Source organism: Malania oleifera, chromosome 5 (assembly GCF_029873635.1).
Source record: "Malania oleifera isolate guangnan ecotype guangnan chromosome 5, ASM2987363v1, whole genome shotgun sequence".
In the NCBI taxonomy this organism is placed as follows: Eukaryota; Viridiplantae; Streptophyta; class Magnoliopsida; order Santalales; family Ximeniaceae; genus Malania; species Malania oleifera.
The window spans coordinates 33,220,023-33,240,854 of NC_080421.1; the positions used below are offsets into that span (position 1 = coordinate 33,220,023).

At 32.8% G+C, this 20,832-nt stretch overlaps 1 protein-coding gene and 1 long non-coding RNA gene across 2 annotated transcripts in view; one reads left to right on the forward strand and one right to left on the reverse strand.

Annotated features, from left to right (window-relative positions):
- Positions 1-2,711: 2,711 nt before the first annotated feature.
- Positions 2,712-4,871, forward strand: LOC131155626 (uncharacterized). The gene is made up of 2 exons (XR_009136866.1): positions 2,712-3,305; positions 4,381-4,871. It is a non-coding gene; the product is annotated as an uncharacterized LOC131155626 (long non-coding RNA).
- Positions 4,872-13,761: 8,890 nt separating this feature from the next.
- The window catches only part of LOC131155050 (AP-4 complex subunit epsilon), a 68,872-nt gene continuing 61,801 nt past the window's right edge, over positions 13,762-20,832 (reverse strand). The window contains exon 11 of the mRNA XM_058107959.1: positions 13,762-15,422. Within this exon, the coding sequence (XP_057963942.1) occupies positions 14,388-15,422 (1,035 nt within the window). The 3' untranslated portion in view covers positions 13,762-14,387. The remainder of the gene's footprint in view (positions 15,423-20,832) is intronic.

Genomic DNA, 20,832 nt, shown 5'->3' on the forward strand with positions numbered 1-20,832 from the left:
GTGCAGGCTAAAAAGTAATTTATTTATGAAATTCTATCCACACTATTTATGAAAAAGATTGATACAATTATAATAAATATAAAGAGTCACAACAGCTTGGTTTGAAGCACAGGTATGAAGTCAAATGTTGTTTTGTTGTTTTATTGTCCGCTTCCGTATATTCGCATTTCTTTTGATTACAGGTGCACTGTAGGCCTGGAGAATTACTGTATTGAGAAATACACCGTGATCTACTAGATGTGCTATTTTTATACTATATAGTTTATCTTTTCTTAAAATATGTATTATGTGAATTTTGTACTAACATCTTGAGTGAGCCAACAAAGCATTGTTCTAACATATTGTGCACCATGTTTACTTCTTATGCACAATAGTGGCATTTGTTATATGGGCATGTTTGATTCTTCTTTGTGTTTGGAAGAATGTAGTTCAGGTTTAAGATCCTAAATTGTCATAATTTAGGCATAGTTATTACAAAATTGTGTTAAATCTTTTCAAATTCTATACTCATCTAGATCTTGGACTTGCTGTGGAATTCCAAAAACATAGCTCAAAACGATTTTTTTGTAGGAGGGGTGTTGGGGTGCTTGCATTTTTCGTCATTATAGTTATATCTTCTACTTAGCACCCAAAAAGAAAATTCTTTAATGGCCTGTATGGGAACCTGTATTTGGACTCATGTATTCGAATTTGGGAGTCCAAAATACATATACATTGTTTGGCATCATTTTTATAAGGATGAATTTGAATTGAATGAAATTCCAGGTGAATTTCAAGACTCGAAATCAATGTAATTCAAATCCCCTCTTCGTCCAGGAATTTGTATCCTGAATTCTCTCAAACCTGACACTCCCGACTCCAATGACCTCCACTACTTCCAGAGCTTCTGTTGCAGGTCTCGAATCTTAGATGCGAAGCTTAGATGTTTTGTGCCATGAAGTCACTAAGCTGTCTGCCTCCAGGTATAGATTCTTCATCATCATCTTCATCTTCATCTTCATCATCATCTTCCTTCTCCTCCCACTCTTCTTCTTCTTCTTCCTCCCTCTCTCAGCTGTTCATTTGACATTCAGACTTATACAATATTTCCAGTACTTAATTAGTTTAATCCATGCCTTGCTTTAAATTTCGGTGATCTTGTTCATTGTGATTTTATTTTGGGATAATCCTTCCAATTTCTGGTTGAAATAAGCTGCTTCATGTGTTACGAGCCATGAAAAGTAAACAATTTTGACCATGTGCTTGTTTATCTATTTTTCATTTTGATCTTTTATACCTTTCAATTTATATTGCCTTAACTAACATCAGCATCTGCCTTCCAATTTTGAGCATGTATAATTTTAGCCTTTTTGCAATTGTTTGGACCCTAGCCCGCGTTTGACGGGTTTGTTAATATTATTACTTAGAGCAATTCATGCATTTAGAAGGGGAGCTTAAGCACAACGGTAAGGTTGTTGCTGTATGACCTGGAGGTTACGGGTTCGAGGCGTGGAAACAGTCTCTTGCAAAAATGTAAGGTAAGACTGCGTACTATAAACTCATTATGGTCTGCCCCTTTCCTGGATCCTGCATACGCGGGAGCTTTGTGAACCAGGCTGTCCTTTTTTTTTTTTTTAAGAGCAATTCATGCATTTGTTCTTGAGATAGCAGTATTCTTTTTTCAGCATCTCCAAATCTCACATCCTCTATTGCCGACTCTATTTCTGTGTGCGTATTTGTGTGTGTATGTCATGATTTTAAATAACGGTTTTTTGGGTTATCGATACCGTTACACACCGCGAAATTGGTGGAAAGAAAAATCACGATCGTAGCGGCCGTTACGAACTGCAACTGTTACGTAAAGGCCACTACGATCGTTACGTAACCGCTACAGGACTGTTACACTAAAAAAATATTTTATTTTTCACTTTTTCCCTATATCATTCTCAATATACCAAGTGGCAAGAGGGGGAAAAGATTATAATGAGGATAACAATGATACAAAATTTACTATTTCTTTAAATACTCACAATAGATGCATTAATTAACAATTTGAAAATACTAACTTGTTAGGAAAATATTTTATTTTGATAATATTAGTAATGTGATATTTATGTTCTATATTTTTTAACTTCAACTTTCTTTCTTTTCTACCTATTTTATATTTTTATTATTCATATGTATTATGTGTCTAATAGATTAATGGAGTGTATAATGCATTTTGTTTTATTAATTAATTGAGCATACATAAGAATTTATCACAAATAAGAACAATGAGAAGTATAAAAATACACACACACATACCCACATAATTTTTCTATCAATGGTGGTTGAAAACAAATGTAAACTTGTTGTCCTTACCAAATAACTTAGTTATTTAAACTAAAGGATCCAAAATATACTAAAACTCTTTCTAAGAAGGGCTAAAAGCTTAAAATATGCAAATACGCTAATATGCCCAAGGTTGTGTGTGTTTCAAAAAAATTCACGGCCATTACAACCACTTACCGATATGTAACATCTGCTACTCCCACTTCTCGCTACACCCATTACCGTTGCATTACGCTACCCGCTACCGCAATTTAAAACCATGGTGTATGTTTGTATTTGCCAATTTGTTAATATATCTATTATTTAAAATTTTTTATTTGCAGTTCTGATAGATGCAGAATATGAGCCACTGGTTCCTAAAGAAGAGAAATCTGTGTCTCTGGGTTTCCTTCCAGATCCTCAAGGCAAGTTCTCTCTCCTCTCTCTCTCTCTCTCTCTCCCTCCTTGAGTACTTTTGGTTTTGGGTAGTGGTTTACCACTTTTGGTTTTGGGTAGTGGTTTAGCTTTATTTATGCTTCCTTTCTTTCCAGTACTCATTTACAGCATTGAGCCATAAGCATATGTGATTATAGCATTGTAATTAATTAGAAAATCTGTACTGGGGTTTTGGGATTCAATCCTCCCTTCTGCTGTGCAGATGGAGATGATTTCAACTAGAAAATAACCTCTAATGTAATAATATTTACTTCCTATTTGAATGTAGTCTATATACTGACTTAGAAACTCTCAAACTGAAATTCTTGATGCATAAATTGGTCTCTTTGTTTTTTATTTGACTGGTTTGATTGAATGACTTGAAGAGATGTTAATCTGTGCTTCTGTTTGTCACAGAAGTACAAAACTTCCTGTCTGATATTTGTACTTTTGTTTATAGTGCATATGGCAACAAACCAACACAAGCTCGTTCTCAAATGATGCCTATCGGGACACCAAGAGTGCCCTGCAGAAATTCTGAGGAAGGAACTTGGCAATGGGTTGATCTTTAGAATGTTTTAGTGAGTCCTTGACACTTATTTTATGTTACATAAATGAACCAATGATGCTTTTTAATTTTAGTTGATTAGGCAATCTATGGGAAATTGTAAATAAGATTATGGGGATTTTCTATCAATGGAATCTTGGTATGCAACAGGGTTTGGCCCTCAAGCCTCTATATCTTCAGCTAGGAGGCTAGGACCTTACTAGGCCACTGACTTGACTCGATAACTCGTAACTGTCCATTGATTTAACTTTCTTGGGGATTTGCTTTCCTAAATTTTTTTTTTTTTTTTTTGGTGAGAAAAAAGGAAAAGAAAAATCAAAACAGTGCTTTCAGTTAATACTTTATTTGTTGTGATTTTCTGGTATCGCCAGAAGTCTGGGACCTGTCATGGACAAATATGGAGGTGTATCTATCCTCTGCATGTCCTGTAGATGTTTACCCGTGTAACCGTGTTTGTTCATTTTCTTTCTGGCTTTGCATATTTATGTACAAAATTCACAGTTTTTCTCCTTGGTTGTGGTGTTGAGAGCGTGTTATCTTCATTGGACAACATATTGATGAAAAATTCAGCAACCAAATACAAGCAACAATGTTGTACCTTGAGTCCTTGACAGTGTTGATTCTTCTAAGAAACTCTATCCTCGACAGTCTTGGTGGGGTTGTGATTGCATTGTTAAATCATTTTTTAAGAGCAAACACAATTCTTGATAAAGTTCTTTTTTCATTTTTCTCGTATCTTTTTGCTTAAATTTTGAAACACCTTACTTCCAGCATGGCTAAGTATGATAGTATGCAAAGCTTGAAAAGTCTTCCAGCATTGCTAGCTTCCGAGAATGTCTTTATAATTGATTTATTCATGAACGGTGTAGTATTGTGAACTCTTCATATGATCTGAGATTTTGCCAATTTGAAAGTGCCCAACCTTTAAATAATTTGTAATAAATGGCTGCAGATGATCCATCAGTAACTCCGGTTTCTCTCGCCATTTTAATATTATGCTTTTCTTATTCCTCAGTATGTTTATTTACTTTTGAAAATAGACTATTGTCAGCATCAGAAGACATTTTTATGTTCATGTGTATGTGTAGATAAAGGACTTTAGCTGCATGAAGCGCTTCTATCCTCAAGAGGCTCTTGAATATGGACTCTTTGATCGTACAGTCAAGCCACCCCAAATTAAAGCGATGCACCGTGCAAAGAGGCAACAGCGGGTCTTGGTTAGTGTATTTTTTGCTTGCCCACTATTTTGCTTAGGTTTTTGCAGCTAATTGTGGTGAATATGGTCTTTTCTGTTGTGGAAATGATCTAGTGTGGTTATGTCTCATCTAAGCCTAGATGAAAGGTACAATGTGCTTATACAGTCCTAAGGTATTATCAGAATCGAGCTTCATTTGAAGGTCTAAACTTCACTGAAAGATGGAGCAAGACAGAAAAATGAAGAGAAAAAGGGGCACTTTTTTTCTTCTTTAGTATGGCTATGATTTCATAGGTCAAAGTTGTGACAAAAGATGATTATTGTAACTTTTGTATAAACATTTTTTTGGATTTGAATCTCTGTTTAAAAAATGTTGTTGTGATGAATGCAAGTACAACTCTCTCTCTCTCTCTCTCTCTCTCTCTCTCTCTCTCTCTCTCTCTCTCTCTCTATTTAATTCGATATCTCTATTCTTAACATCTCTATTTAAATTTGAGGCAATTTTTCTAATATTCAAATTCAAATCATGAATATTTAAATACATGTATTTCAAATTCGTTACTTTTAAACATTAACCAAATAATAAATTTATAAAGACATGTATTTAAAATTTAAGTATTTGAAATTCACGTATTCAAAATATTTGTGTCAAATATAAATTCGCATTCTCAAATGGGAAAAAAATATTTTGAGGATAAGAGTATTGTTTCTTAAGGATTTTTATTGTTGGGTAAATTTTAACAACATCATTTAGGTTTTTTAAATAAGACACTCTACCTTTTAGGTTTCTGAAAACTACAATTAACCTTCTAAGATTTAATTTAGTGAAGAAGATCCTTTCATTAGTCAGTATTAGGTACAGGTGAAAAAATAAAATTTTATCTAAATAAAAATAATATTTTTACCCACTCATGAGAATATGGATTAGAGAAATAACATTACTATAATAATTTAAGTTGAGAAAATAATTCAGGTAATTGCGATGTTTTGAAAGTTAAATTGGTAAATGAATCGTACATCCAATCGATTTTTGCGTTGACCAATTCAACTAGTTCCATCAATTGGTTGGCATAAATATAACAAGATAATTATATTATTATTTTAAATTTTTGATAATATGTGAAAAAGAAAAATAAATGAATAGCATTAATAAATTATAAAAATGAACTAGATAATTATAATGTTTTGTTATATACTATTTTTACAGAAATTAAATGACTAAACACATCTTTAAAATATATATATATATATATATATCATTTTAAGGGTATATTCAAGGGGTATTGTTAGATCTTACTCTTTATCATTTAATTAGAGAAAAGTTGAGAAATTTGTCTTCTACCATTAGGTGGAAAATTGTGTTCCAATTAGACTTCAATGAGAAGATACCAATAGAATCAACATTCCCACGATTTATATCAGAAACAAAAATATGTGGTGCCAATTTCCCAAGTGTACTCCTATGCAAATCCTTGGAACGAAAGAAAAAAGATTGCAGAATTTGACCATCTCCTGACGAATTTTTACAAGCCAAAGACTAGCACCGCTCAATTTGTAAGAAGAAATCCGACCAACCTTGAAGAACTCTTTTAGAAGGAAACAAGTTCAAGATCATTCAATAAATAAAGGCCTTTGTCCCATCTTCAATCATTTTTTAGGCCTAACAAACATCTTTTCCACTTAACCTTGCCGCTGTCTGAACTCCCATCATTGCCGTATATGCTATAAAAATAATTTAAAGCTCGGCAAAATAGTTATTATTAAAATAAGATGAAATAGAGTTTCAAGTTTGAGAATTAAGGGAATAATTATTCTCCGTATATTCCTAATTATTTCACTCAACATGTAAACAGACATCTACGCGATGAAATTTAGAAATAGCCATTCCTTATATATTCCTTATTATAGATTCATAAAATATTTCACATTTTTATTTGCTTTATAATAACAACATAATTTCTTGCATAACTAATAGTAACTAACCTTAACGCTCAGGACTGTGTAAGCTTAGATCTCTACTCCAATCCATTGATGGCTTTTGAAGGTAGAGCAAGTAATGTAGAGCAGCAATGACACACAATGCTTTTAAAAAATCAAAATAAAAATAAAAAGTAAGAGGAGCAACTTAAGTTAGTTGCAATCTTGTAGCAAAGGAGAGATACTTGTGCGTTCAAAGACCAATTGTCCTAAACAAGGACTTCCTAGTCATCAGCATCATCATCTTAGTAATTAAGGGAAGACCAAGACATCTTAAGGGGTTGGTTGCCTTTAAAAACCTAAAAGATTAAGATTGTCTGCTAATGTTCTACGCGTTCAATGTGTCCAAAGTCTTGCTAACACTTCCAATCAATGTGAAGAGGCTTATGTATGAGGCCCTTGCCACATTTGCATCGAGTGAAATAGGGAAATAAGCGGCGTGCTGACACATTCAAGCCCTCAATCTTTTAAAGTAAAACTTCCTTGTATCAACTTTCAATGCAAATCTGAGAGGGGACGACTTGTTTCAAATGACAGTTGTGTAACAATTCCCTAGCCAGCAAAACACCATCTGGGATTTTCTTTCTTAGAAATAAGAGGAAGAGAAATCAGTATAATTTTCACATACTTCAAAAGCTTGCAGTCTTGCTAAAATATTAGAATGCAGCGAGCAAAAAAAAAATCAATCCCAGTAATATCCCAGCGAGTTTTGAAGAACAGTACATTGCAGCCATCAAGACTAGAGCCCTAATATTTCAAATAAGAGAACAAAGCCTTCTTTTAAGTAAAGTCAAACAACAAAAAAAGCATTAAAATAGTATGCATATAGCTCAGACAATAGAATTTAACATAATTATCAGCAGTATACTGTACAAAATCTGAAAAAGAATGCAGCACTTATCATTTAATACTCTCATATTTGTCAAGCCTATTTCCATCTTTATAATAAAGAATTCTAGTAGATTTCCTAGCATTAATCATATATGAGAAAGAGAAAAAAAAAAAAAATTGAGCCTTGATCCCCAAATTTGACCATATCTATATTATATATGAAAGTAACAAAAATATTCTTATTTTTGAAAAGAAAGACTAAAAACTTCTAAACGATCCAATCGAAAATTAATTTATGGATAAAAAAAGTATCCTTATTTTTATAAATTACTATAAAACCAACTTTTCTAAAAGAATCAAAATAATCTATATAATTTATAAAGAAGTATAGGGGGTGGAAATCATTCTATTGACAAAAATCTATCTTTTGAAAATATATCCAATAATCTAAAAGAAATAATTTTTTATAAATATATAGAAATTAATTTAATCAAAATTAGATAAAATTACATTTATAAAGTACCAATAAAGTAAAACATTTTGTGGGGAAAATATTGATTTTATTTTAAAAGCAATACAAAATGTTCCTAAAAGAAAATAAATTCAAAAAAATTAGATAAATTGCATTTATAAAATCTATTTTTGGTATATTCAAATTATAACCTAAATTAAAACTCTATTTAGCCAAAGAAAAATAGAAGTGCATATACAAATCATAAATGAATGTGCAAATTACGTAAAATTATTGTGAAATATCATATATATATATATATATATATATATAATTTTTAAAAGATCAATTTAAGAAATGAAAGTATAGATTTAGAAGTATCCTCTAAATAATAAATGTCAAATTTATTTAAAACTCCAAAAACTTATTAATTGATCATTAAGTAAATAAAAAATAGCAATACTTAAGATTTTTAAGTAGCAAAACATAAATTAAAAATTATAATATAATTTTATAGGAAGATTTGTCATGTCCCCATACTTACGTGGTGTCATAACTATTTCATGTCAAAATTTATATTTTATAATTTCAAAGAAAGTATTAATTTTTATGAGTAGCTTTGAATACTCACACTTTAATATTTGTAAACTAGCTAGGTTAATTATGACAATATATTATTAATTTATTTTTAAATATATTGAAAATCATACAAATATTTTGCACAATATTATTTACATGCAATCATGTATCACATGCAACGCACGTAACATATTTACTAGTTATTATATATGTTTGCATCATAATAGATTCCTCGCTCGGAAAGGAATTTAATTTGCTTTGTAAACTCCATTTATGCATTGTGAATTAACAAAGACATCCAAACAACACTCACCACCACTGCCACCAAGCTTTAACTCCTACTAGGCAGCATTGTTTACAAGAATCCTTTTCCACTACTATACACAATCTTAAAGTAATATCCTCTAGAAAATGAAAGGTTCTCGAATCCTTGCTATCTTAATTGTCATTCTTTGTGTTCCCAACCTCTCCTACCCACTAATAATCACTTGTTCACTCCTCCTAGTACCACCTTGAAAGTGCTCAAATTATCCTAAACGTCCCTCTCTTTTGTCTTATCTTTTATAAATATTATATCTAACTTACGACCATGAGTGTATTTTGAAATTATACCACTCAACACTCAAATATTAGCTTACGATTTGTTATAAATATTGTGTCTCTCTATCGCTCTTGCTTGGTTTTTTCTCTTATTTTAAATGGGTTTTATCAAAATTACAAATGGAGGAGAACTTCCTCAAGACCCTATAGATCGAAAGCAAGACACTCAATCTGCATCTAGAAAAGATTAGAGAAGGAGGGGTTTCATTCGATTGGAAAAGAAATCTCGACCTAGGAGTAAGTGGATTAGGATCACAATATCGGTTGCACAACGGGCGATTACTCGTCAAAGTTGCGTAATTAGATGTTTAAAATCAAGAATTAAAGACTGCAATTTCACTTAAATGCCTAATTATATCCAATATTTCAATATTGAGTTCAATTTATAATATTTGAATTTTTTATCTTATACTTACCTTAAATTTATGAGTTTTTTGTATTTAATTATTACAAAGTATTTTGGGAATTAAAGAAGTGAAGCGGGTCATGCAAAATGATGTAAATGGAGGTGTTAAGTGTAAAACGAAGCTAATTGGACGATTAAGGATAGTTTCAACATTGCTTCGTAATATGGGCATGACTCTTTTATCCAAGCTTCGATTGAGATTATTTAAGATGTTATGAAACGCCCAAAAAAAAAAAAAGCTTTACAACTTTCATGTTTTGAATTTTGAGAGATACTGGGTGCATCAAGGTCTAAATCGGGCTTGAAGTCGCTGTACCTGCTACACAAATCGGGCACCACAAAATAAGGAAAGGAGGCCCGGAAAGAAACGTCTACGCAAGGCCCATGCAAAATGCATGGGCTATGCAATTTAGATGTGCTGGGTCGTGCAGAATAATAAAGAAGCATTGGGGAATTATTAGGCATTTTAGTGGGAAGTAAAATGAATGTAAGTCGTGCACTTTTTAGAGGTGGCTATAGGTTAGTGGTAAGAATTCCACGTTGAAGAAGCCATGCAAAATTGAAGCATGCTGGGAGGAACAAAAAGGAGGCCTATGCGCTGACCTACATTAAAAAGGGAGAATAGGGTTTCTTATTGGAGGTGTTCTTTTTGGGAGTTTTTTTTTTTTTTTTTTTTTTTTTGAGTTTGTTTTATTTTTGTTTAAGATATTGTTAGGATTTATTTCTTTTCGTTTAAGTTATTAATGTGTTGATTTTATTTTTGTTTTACTTTATTGCTCTTTCAAAATCTTCTTGGCTTGAGTTTATTTTATTGTTGAATGGGTTTTATTAGATTAATAAAGTTCTTACTTTTGATCATTATTTGAATGTTTAAATATTGAGTTGTTTGGGTTGTTTTATTTTCATTTTATTATTTGAATGAATCATTGGATGAGTGATATTTATGTTTCGCTTTGTTTTAATTTCGTCACAAACTCTCAAAAACCCCAAGAAATTGAATCTGAACTATATTCAGTAAATGTTTCTTCTTATTTTCTCCTTGTTGTTTTAACGAAAGTTTGAAATTAATCTGCATTCCCCGAGGAGACGATCTGACCTTTTGAACTAATTATTACGCAACAGAACTCTTATACTTGGAATAACATTTGCGCTACTCATTTTTGAGTGAGTCAACGGTGTGTAATTTAAAGAGGAACAAAAAAAAACGAGGGAAAACAAGATTAATCCTGCTTAGACAACTACAAAATCTTTATAAAAAATTATGTTTGTTGGATAGAAATGGAATGAAATTATTTTTTATATTTTTACATGTTTTTCATAATGCCAAAGGAGAAATATTAAGGGGAATTTGTGTATTATGGAAGAATGGTGATATTGATGAGAAAGTCAATGAGGGTAAGGGAAAGAAGCGACGATGAGAAAGATGTTTTTGGTTCTGACAATGGTGTGGTACCAGACGTCGTTCTAGAACAATATAGGTTTATGTCTTCATCATTTGGGGGGTTTTCCAATTTAGTTTTATTAGCATTGTGTACTCCTTTTTCTCGTTTCTTTTATTTCTTTTTTCTTTTATGAGGATGGCTTTTCCTCTCCTAAGTTGTATTATCTTTTTCTTCTCTCTTAATACAATATCTACTATTTTTTTTTTTTAAATGTCACTGATCTTAACATTCACATTTCAACGACTTCTACATGTTTTGATACGTTACCTTTTAGTTGCTTCAAATTCTATTCCCAATAGCATGATCCCTTGAATTTTCCTTCAATTTTAATGATATTCTACAACAACACAATATTTTTTTCTTTTTACTAAACCTAATTTAACTCTATGTGTCATATCTTTTTCAATTTCTCCTTTAGATTACATAATAGATCAACCCAATTGAAAAGCACTGGTGCTATTAATTTCTTGACCATCAAATTTAATCTTTTCTCCAACTTTCCTCTTACCAATGACTAAAAAATTACATTTCATTTCACATATTATGTTTTATTTCTATTTATCTCAAAATCTTTAAATTCTAAAACTTCTTTACATAATTTTAAAATATTTCATTCCACCTTTGTTTTATCAATCAAGACAGTATCATATGCAAAGAAAATACACCACTGCACCTCATTCGATATACTCCTATTAGGTTCTTCCACCGGTAATAGAAAGAAGATAAGGACACAACAAACCCTTATTTACAAATTGTGATTGAAAATTCCATAATGTTGTGTTTTGGGATATAAATTTCGGACTATGCATTTGCTCGTGTGGATATGGATAAAACTCAATACAATTTTGTATTAAGTTTTATCCAAATTTATATAAATCCAAATCCAGGATCTCTCCGTAACGTAGAATAAGTTGTCCACAAATGATTCTAACATTAATCATTAATTTATCATATCTATCCCTAGTGATACATACATGTGTGTGTGTGCACGCATGTGCCTACTACATGCATCTTTCATTTTCTCATTTATAATCGTACAAGTAAATCACACGACCACAAAAATCCATTATCACCTATACATTTCCAAATTTTACTCGGTTTTGTATCTTTTCCATTTTTCATATTCCCAATTGGCTCTATTTTTACAGATAGATCTTAAAATTTTAGTATTTTTCTCACTCATTAGTTCTATGTTTAAGACTTGTACTATTTTCTTTAAATAGCTTACTAAATAAAGTTGCATCTTTCCTTTATATCTTTTTGCTTACCTAAATCACTATCATCCTCATTTCTTAATCATTGGTTTTCCATTTCCACTCTATTCTTTCTTTCTCTAACTACAGCAAGTCTATTCTTTCTTTCTCTAACTACAGTAAGTCATGTCCTTTTCCATATTGCCTTTAGAAATAGTAGCGTCCATATTATTCAAGTCGCCTTTAGAAATGATTTTGCTAAACAAAACTGCAAAAGAATTAAAAGTTTCCACTTCAGTAACCTTCTCAGACCCTCATACTAACCTTTCCCCCACAACTACAAAATCAAAACACATACTTTGTTGTTCATTTTCTTAACCCACTGTAATTTCTGGTGCCAATCTATGGTAGAATGACCCAAATCATTCCTTTTAAATCACTTCCCAGACTTACAATCACATTCCACATCAATTATCAATATTAACTGCATGTTTAACACATAAGAATGGAATGAAATCGCAAACAATTTATCGCTTGATTTTATCGAACCCTTCATTTAATTTTTCATTTCTTTCCTTTTCCTTTCTTATTCCATTCTGCAAATCAAATGCAACATGATAATGGATAAGAGATCAATCTTGAAAGATAAAACTGCCCCAATTTTAACAAGAATCATGGTACTCATCCCGTCAGCGAGGGAGGGTACACAGGCCCACAGCTCCTTCTCCCCTCTCCTCCTGCCATGTGGCCGTGTCATGGGAAGTATTTTCCTTTACACAAAGCCCAGAAAATGAGATATCTCTCGTTGCTTTAATCCAAAATAAATAAATAAAAAAGAAGAAAAATCATGTACAAAGGAACCATCCAAAATATTGAAAGCACACTTCATATATATATATATATATATATATATATATACATAGCACACGAAACAGGACTATTCTTTATTGAAAATTTTTTCAACAGATCTCCATAATTGCACGAACATGGGATTTTACCGGTATACAAGTATCCATAAGAACCCAATCAGGATCCTTATAATGTTGACATTGAAGAATATAGGAACCATTACTAAACAGACTTGCTCCAAAATCTTCCGAAGACATTCGTTACAATGGAAATCCATCCAAAAACCATACCACGATAGAAACCTCCCATTTAGCAGTTACCAAACGAAAAAATGCGTGCGTGAGGTCAGACAAGGCCCGCCCTTACCTTCGCTTTTTGATTGGCTTGAAGTATTGTAACTCGACATCCTGAGATATTGAATTCTTGGATGAGCTCTCTCAACTAAGGCTATCAACAGTGCCTTGAGGTTTACCGGATACTTCTGCTGAAAGATGAGGTGCATCATTTCATCATATGCTTTTGAATAGGTCATCCTTATTATAGAACATACTCCGGGAGAGAAAATGTATTTAGAAAAGCTCTGCAGGGTCAAAGCCCATCTCTAATACTAAGAAGAGGATTCCCCCTTTGTTTAATTCAAACCAACAAGAAACAAAATAATTCACCAATCAACAAATTCAGAGGAAAATTTCATCCAAGATCCGCCGAAATTGACAAAATGGTACAGCTGACATCAATTTTGCCTTGACAACAGTTCTGTTTGCTTTTGCTTTAATTACTATTGTAGAAATGGTCTAGAACCAAAAAACTTTTCCAAGTTAGTAACATTTGGGAACTCAACACTATGCCAAATTCAATTTCAAGTACGATAGCTTGATTGTTCAATAGAACATCACAGCACAATCAACAATGCATCATCCAGCGCATTGCAACACTCACTCAAGAATTAGAAGATAACCACTAAATGGATTAATGCAAACAAACATGTCTCTAATGACCATTATGCAGTCACATGGATTTGGTTGTGTCAAATTCAAACAAAAATAGAAATAGAGTGTCCATTCAGACATGGAAAAAGGACAATAAGAAGCGTAGTAGTCATTGTGCAAACAGATTTGAGCTGAATAGGGAGAATAAAAGAGAATAAAACCCAAAAAACAATTCACTGATACATTACTATAACAATAAAAAACAACAAATGTCAGCCGCCGGAGTAAGCTTTGCATCAGAGCCCTTCTCAATCCAACAGTGCGCTCCAAAACCGGAAAAAAGGAAGTAGACATTCACGAGGAAGAGCTCCGTATCAATTCACTTAACACCCCCATATACAGAAATTTTGATCCTATCCCACTACAAAAACTGCAATGAAAATAGCATTCTCACAATTTTAACTCTGATGCAGTAAATTGAGCCACTCCATTTAGGGAAATCCACAACTAGGACCACTGTAGCCGATATCACCAAATCACTGCCTTCAAGTGCCTAGGAACATGCAAAAGCCATGAGGAAATCATACAGCAGTTAGGCTTGATGCATCCAATTATGGGCTCCTAACCATCGCCCAATCTGACTTTAACCAAGCAAGTCCTTGAACAAATTTGGATTCTGAGTTGACGGCATCACACCCATCTGCCTCACAAGCGCGTCTTTTTCCAAGGAATCTTTTAGGTTTGGACCCTTATTTTCAACTGTAGTTCCTCCATGACCAGTTATACTGGGCGTAGGAGCTGTAACACCACTTAGCCCTTCAGTAGAAATGCCAGCATATAGAGCCATAACATCAGGCGTTTTAGTAGCATCAACCAGACCAGAGGTAGCATCAGAATTAACTTGTGCAGAATCCAGAAGCCCTTCCAATTGTTTAAACGGATCCACAGATGGCGCACTGTCTGCAACACTTGGTTCACCCAAATCAAGCAAATCTGGAGGTGGTTGACAAATTGTCTTCTCTCCAGCAGTTTCAGTGGATCCAGCAACCGCCTTTGCTGCCTGCTGCTTGTCAGCAGCCTGGATGCCCACTCTTGAAACTTTATGGCTGGCAGAAGATGGTTTTTTCTCAGCCTTTGCTGTCCCCCCAAACAGCGACGCAGCAAGCTTTTGCTTTTCTGAGGATATTTCCACTTGTTGCTTCCTTGAATCATAAGAAATGTGTGATTTTGAATCCGTATTGGCCACTCCATCTGGCTGTGTAACCCCATCCACAGTTTTCTGGGAAGTAGAACTTGAGGTAGGAGGAGAAGAATAATTTGGCCTACCCCACTTCTTTTGAACACCTTCAAGTCGTAGCCTGAGTTCTGATGGCCCTGTATTAGATACAGATGGAACTGTTGCAGCTTCATGAATCTCCCGAGGATAGGAAGGCTCTGGAATGGGAACCAGCTCAGTTGAAGAATCAAGTATAACTGGAGTCCTTGATGGCACTGAAGACTTTGGAAGCTCATAAGCCTCAAATCGAAGAGCATGCATTGAAACCTCATGCTGATCTTGGTTTCTAAAGTTAGTGATATTCAACATCCCAGAACGTTCACTCTCAGGAATATATGGCTGAGCCCCTTTTTCTATTGACTGTTGGACATAAGTATTAAGGAATGAAAGGCTTTGATCAATCTGCAAAGGAAGATTTAAAATGTCAATCAGGATTCAAGCATGAGTTTGTTAAATAGAAAAAAGTTAATGATCAAGTAGCACAAAAAATTAAAATTGCAAAAAACTGAACAGAGAATTGAGCATATACCCTAGTAAATAGTACACAAGCAAATATTGATGTTTCCAAATTAGGCATCACTACATTTTAAAAACAAATAAAAATCAAGAAGCAAAACTAGATGTGTAACCAAACACAACTGAAAATATGCACTATCTGACAGAAAGACATCTATACAAAGGAAGGTCTACAGTTGAGAAAGGACGAATACAATGTTAGCATTACCGTATTAATGTTGGATGTTTCAAATTAAAAATATACCTATTTAATAGTCGTCAGTTTTATTTTAATTAAATATACGTTAAATTTAATATATTAGTTTTAACATTTTTAGAATATTAAATACTACTTTAATGGTTTCGTATTTATGATGCTGGAAGTCATACTTAATTTTATCTGTAAAAACTGTGATCCAACTTCATTTCAAGATACGTTTTTTTTCTCCAAAATAATTTTATCTTCTACTCTTGCTTGCGATTTATATTTTCAGTAACTAAATGACACGACCTCTTATAACTCTGATTTTTCTAAGTGCACACAAAATCATGCCAATTGAGTAATCCAGGAGGTCGTGCTTGCAATGACTATGCATCGGGAAATATTCTTCGTCGACGCGAAATCGGCTTTAAGGATAGCAGTCCTTCCACGCCTCAGTTTCCGATAAGTATTTGTGTTTTTATTTAATATTAATTTTATTAGTAAATATATTTGCCTTCTATTATATTTCCAACAATCTTAAAGCCGAATTATATTATCTATTTTTAGAAAGGCCATACCCAGTGCACAAGGCTCCCACTTTGAGTGGGGTCCGGGAGAGGTGGATGTCGGCAAGCCTTACCCCCATTTTTGGAGAGGCCGCTCCCAAGTCTCGAACCCAAGACCACCCGTACCGAGGCGGAGGCACTTGCCATCACACCAAGGCACAGCCCCTTTTTCTATTTTTAGAAAGAAAAAAAATAAATGCATATATTGAAATTTTAAAAAAAAACAAAAGCAAAAACAAAATGAGAAAAGAAAAAAAAAAACCTTAGATTCCATTAACATTGGTTGAAATTGTTGGTACTAGTTTATTTGCAATATGCAAGTGCATGTGTCCATTTATTTATTCAATTATTTAAATATTTGAATTTTGAACACTTCAATTTGAGATTACTATAAAACCTTATTTGTAAACCATGAATTTCATGATACATGACCTTCACAATGTAATTTTCACACTAAATTATTATTATTTAAAAAAAAAACAACCAAATTCAATGGCATCGTTTTTTTGTGAAATAACAATATTAGTTTTTAAAAAACAATCTTGATTATGTCTGTTGTCCAAGTTTTCTAAACTACACAAATTTTGATGTTCTTGCTTTCTTGCGTGATAAGTGCATGCTTGAGCATTGTGTATTTTAGATCAATTTATTTATTTCTCAAATTTATTTTCCAATCTAACCTTGTTAAACATATGCTATTTGCATAGTAATATTTTACTGAACTTATTTAAATATTTCCAGATTTGAAAACACATTGAAGTGTGGGGATAACAATGTTATAATAGTTATAATGTTGTTTGAGATTTATAATATTTGAGTCAAGTATAAAAATTGTGGCCTGAGCAATCGAATTAGAAGGTTTTTTTTCGCTTCCCATTTGTGGTCCTAACTTTTTTATTTAAATGAGAGATGCATGTGTATAAATGAGACGACACTATTATTTTCTATTGTTTTCCAATAGATAACATTTTAATATTTTATACTATTTCACTATGTATATGGTAAAAAATTACAATCTATTTTTCCCAATTATATGATTACATCACATGATTTTCGTAAGGCACGTAAATTTATTATCTTTAATTGTGGGGGTGGGTTAAAGTGTTTTGATATTATATTTATATGTGAAATAGGCAGTGATGCATAAATATGCAATTAAATTCATATGCCTGATAATTATTATTAATGTTTTTGCAAAGCAAGATAGGTGCAAATGAGGCAGTATTTGCATAAGAACAGTAGCGTGGTGATGGAGAAACCTAAATTTACAAGCCTTGAATGGCATAGGAAAATTAATTCGAGTATAATAATAATACACATAGATATGTAATTTTACAGTGCATTGTCCAAATGGATAATAGACACAACCATAGTATTGGCTTTGGTTAGTATATTTGTGGACTAACCTGAAGTAATTGAATAGTCAAATTGGGCTACTATTAATATGATCACAAAAATGTGAGGGCACCTAATACTAGTATGATCAAAATATGAGATTTAAGAAACAGCTGTTGATTAATGAACACCTTATCTAAAGAGTTAGCTCAAAAACTAACAGAAAAAAAAAAAAAAAAATCAAGGATGTGTCCTAAACTTTTGACATAAACTATTAATGATGGTAACCCAACCTCATGTGATTGTTGATCCCATGAATTAGGTTCAATGGATAATCACAAGTCATTTAATAGTTTGGTGAGCACTAATATTCATTTTGTTCATCCCCATAATGTTTGAATGGTGCAACTGTAATGATTGTAAGGTTAATTTATCTCTTAATAAATTCATATCCTTTGTTAGGTGGTGTGTTTAGTTACAGATACACATTTAATGGATTTACCTATGTAAGTGTGGAAATGGTGTCGCTTCCTATGAAAGTTCACTGAGCTAAAAATGTCTAGAGCACTAATGAATATCCAGGTATGGTGCATGGCCTATTTGTACCAACATATAGGAGTTTTGTGTTTAGAAATATTATGCGAGTGATATGTTTACAGTGTTATGCTAAAATAATTTGGTTCAAAAATTTAATATTCACTAAGTTCTTGTAACCCATAACATATTTGCTCTAAGTGCAATTCAAACCAAAAGGCATTGTCACCTAATGCATTACATCTCATGGTTAACATTGGTTTTTATTTTTCTACGATTGTTTTAATTTGAACCATGTGAGGGATTGTTGGTATTACCGTATTAATGTAAGATATTTCAAACTAAAAATATATTTGTTTAATAGTCGTCCGTTTTGTTTTAATTAAATATACATTAAATATATTAATTTAAACTTTTTTAGAATATTAACTATTACTTTAACGGATTCATATTTATATTTTCGAAAATTATACTTAATTTTCCCAATATAAATCATGGTCCAACTTCATTTCAAGATACGCTTTTCTTCTTTGATATAATTTTATCTTCGACTCTTTCTTGAGGTTTATATTTTGTTAGGTAACTAAATGGCACTACATCTTCTATAATTCTGGTGTTTGTGAGTGCACACAAAACCAGGCCGACTAAGTAATCCTAGAGGTCATGCGTGCAGAGACTATATACACCAAGAAATGTTCTTCGTGGGCGCAAAATCAGTTTTAAGGATAGTGGTCCTTCCATGCCTCAGCTTCTAATAAGTATTTGTGTTTTTATTAAATATTAATTTTATTAATAAATATATTTCCTTCTATTATATTTGCAACATACAATGGATACAAAATAGAACCTAAAACACAGAAGAAGCCAAAATCAACCGAAAGTAACAAAGATATGGTCATCACTTGAACTGCAGAAAATAACTATGCCCTGCGAAGGTATACTTTTGTTAGTAGGCTATGCTTCAACAATTTTTTCCAGAACCCTCCAGCTACCTTGGCATAACCCTCAGGCAACTTTTTTATGGACCATCCATAGGCGAAAGAACAAAATTATACTACAAGCAAGAATTTTTAGTATTGCCAACTTCTCCAATTCTAAAACTAAACATGATAAAAACAAAAGCATGAACCTCATAAGACCATAGCCTAGGAATGTGATTGTTCCAAGATCACATGCTATAGTCAATGATGTCAAATTTTGAAATGACATTTGCTTTTACTATTTATTAGTTTCTTTTCTCAAATGAAATTTTTTCAACTCAACCCATCTCATGAATTTGCATCTACAAAAGTCGGTCTGACTTTGAATGCTTCCCTAAGCACTAATGTATGCCTCACTCATTATAACTTGTCAAGAAATAATTGAAAAATGCCTCATGCAAATCCACAAGCATATAAAAAGCATATTTTCAACAACAATAGCGGTCTAAAAGCACAGAAACACAACCAAGGAAAACAAAGAGCGGGGGATAAGAAAAAAGCACAAATAAATAATATCCCCACCCCCCCAAAGAACATAGTCAACATAAACATCAATCATAAGTTCACCTGAGGAAATGTGTCAGCATAACTTAGATACCATGATACCTATAAATACAAAGATCGCAACAGCAAGCCTTTTGACTGAAGATCGGCTATTTAACGTAGATTATAGATCCAAAAAGATTTTTCCATTACACTCCATCTAGATATGCTAAATGACAAAGGAAGAGAGCATCCGGAACACAAATCCTAGAGAAGTGGATATGTTGATATTGATCCATAGTGGCAAATTTTCACTTCCTAATAATTCAATCCTACAAGAATCACCCTGAGTTTGAATACTTCCCAAGCCCTACAGTATGTCTCACTCATTATAACAAATGAAGAAATATTTGAGACATTCTCATGCATCAAAACATCTTGATCTTGTACAAATTCATCAACACTTAATCTTTGGAAAGGAAAGAAAAAATTATTAATAGGAAAGAGAGAAAAAATACAAACAGTGGAGGATGTGTAATCTTCATAAATACAAAAGAACAAAAACAGAAAAATAAAAACAATTACTTGAGAGCCCCTTTGCAATCCCACTAAAAATCTAAAAGCAAAATCCCTTGAAAAAAAAAATTTAAAGAATGAAGCCTAAAAATAACTTTATTCCAAAGACCAGGTAAAGGATTTGTTTGTCATTAAAAATCATTGCATTCCTTTCATTTCACAAAGTCCAACATATAGCAAAATCCGCACATCACCACAGGACTATTCCTTTCTTACTCCTCCCAAAACCTGTGTACTGCATAAACAAAAAGCATCAACAGTCTACGGCATCACCTAAGTTTTTCAAGAACACAATGAAGAACCAAGTGAGCACTAGGCTCAGTTTTGATTGCCTTGTAAGGCCTCCTCACCTGCAACAAATCGTTGGCCTTAAGCCTATTAAGGGCCACAGTCCACATTAAATCCCTGATTGAGAGGAACCTGAGCTTTCCATATAAAATGGCTCAAGAAGAAAGGCTCGGAATTTTCAGCAAATTGGAGATAAGATTTTATGAAAAAAGAACCAGAAGAAACCCCAAACCAAAGGATTCCAGTGCTCTCAACAAAATAGTCATATCATCAACCTCTCCCTCTTCCCAGCAATAACCCCCCCCCCCCCCCCAGGCAAAAAAAAACACACACACACACACATTAACTGGTGC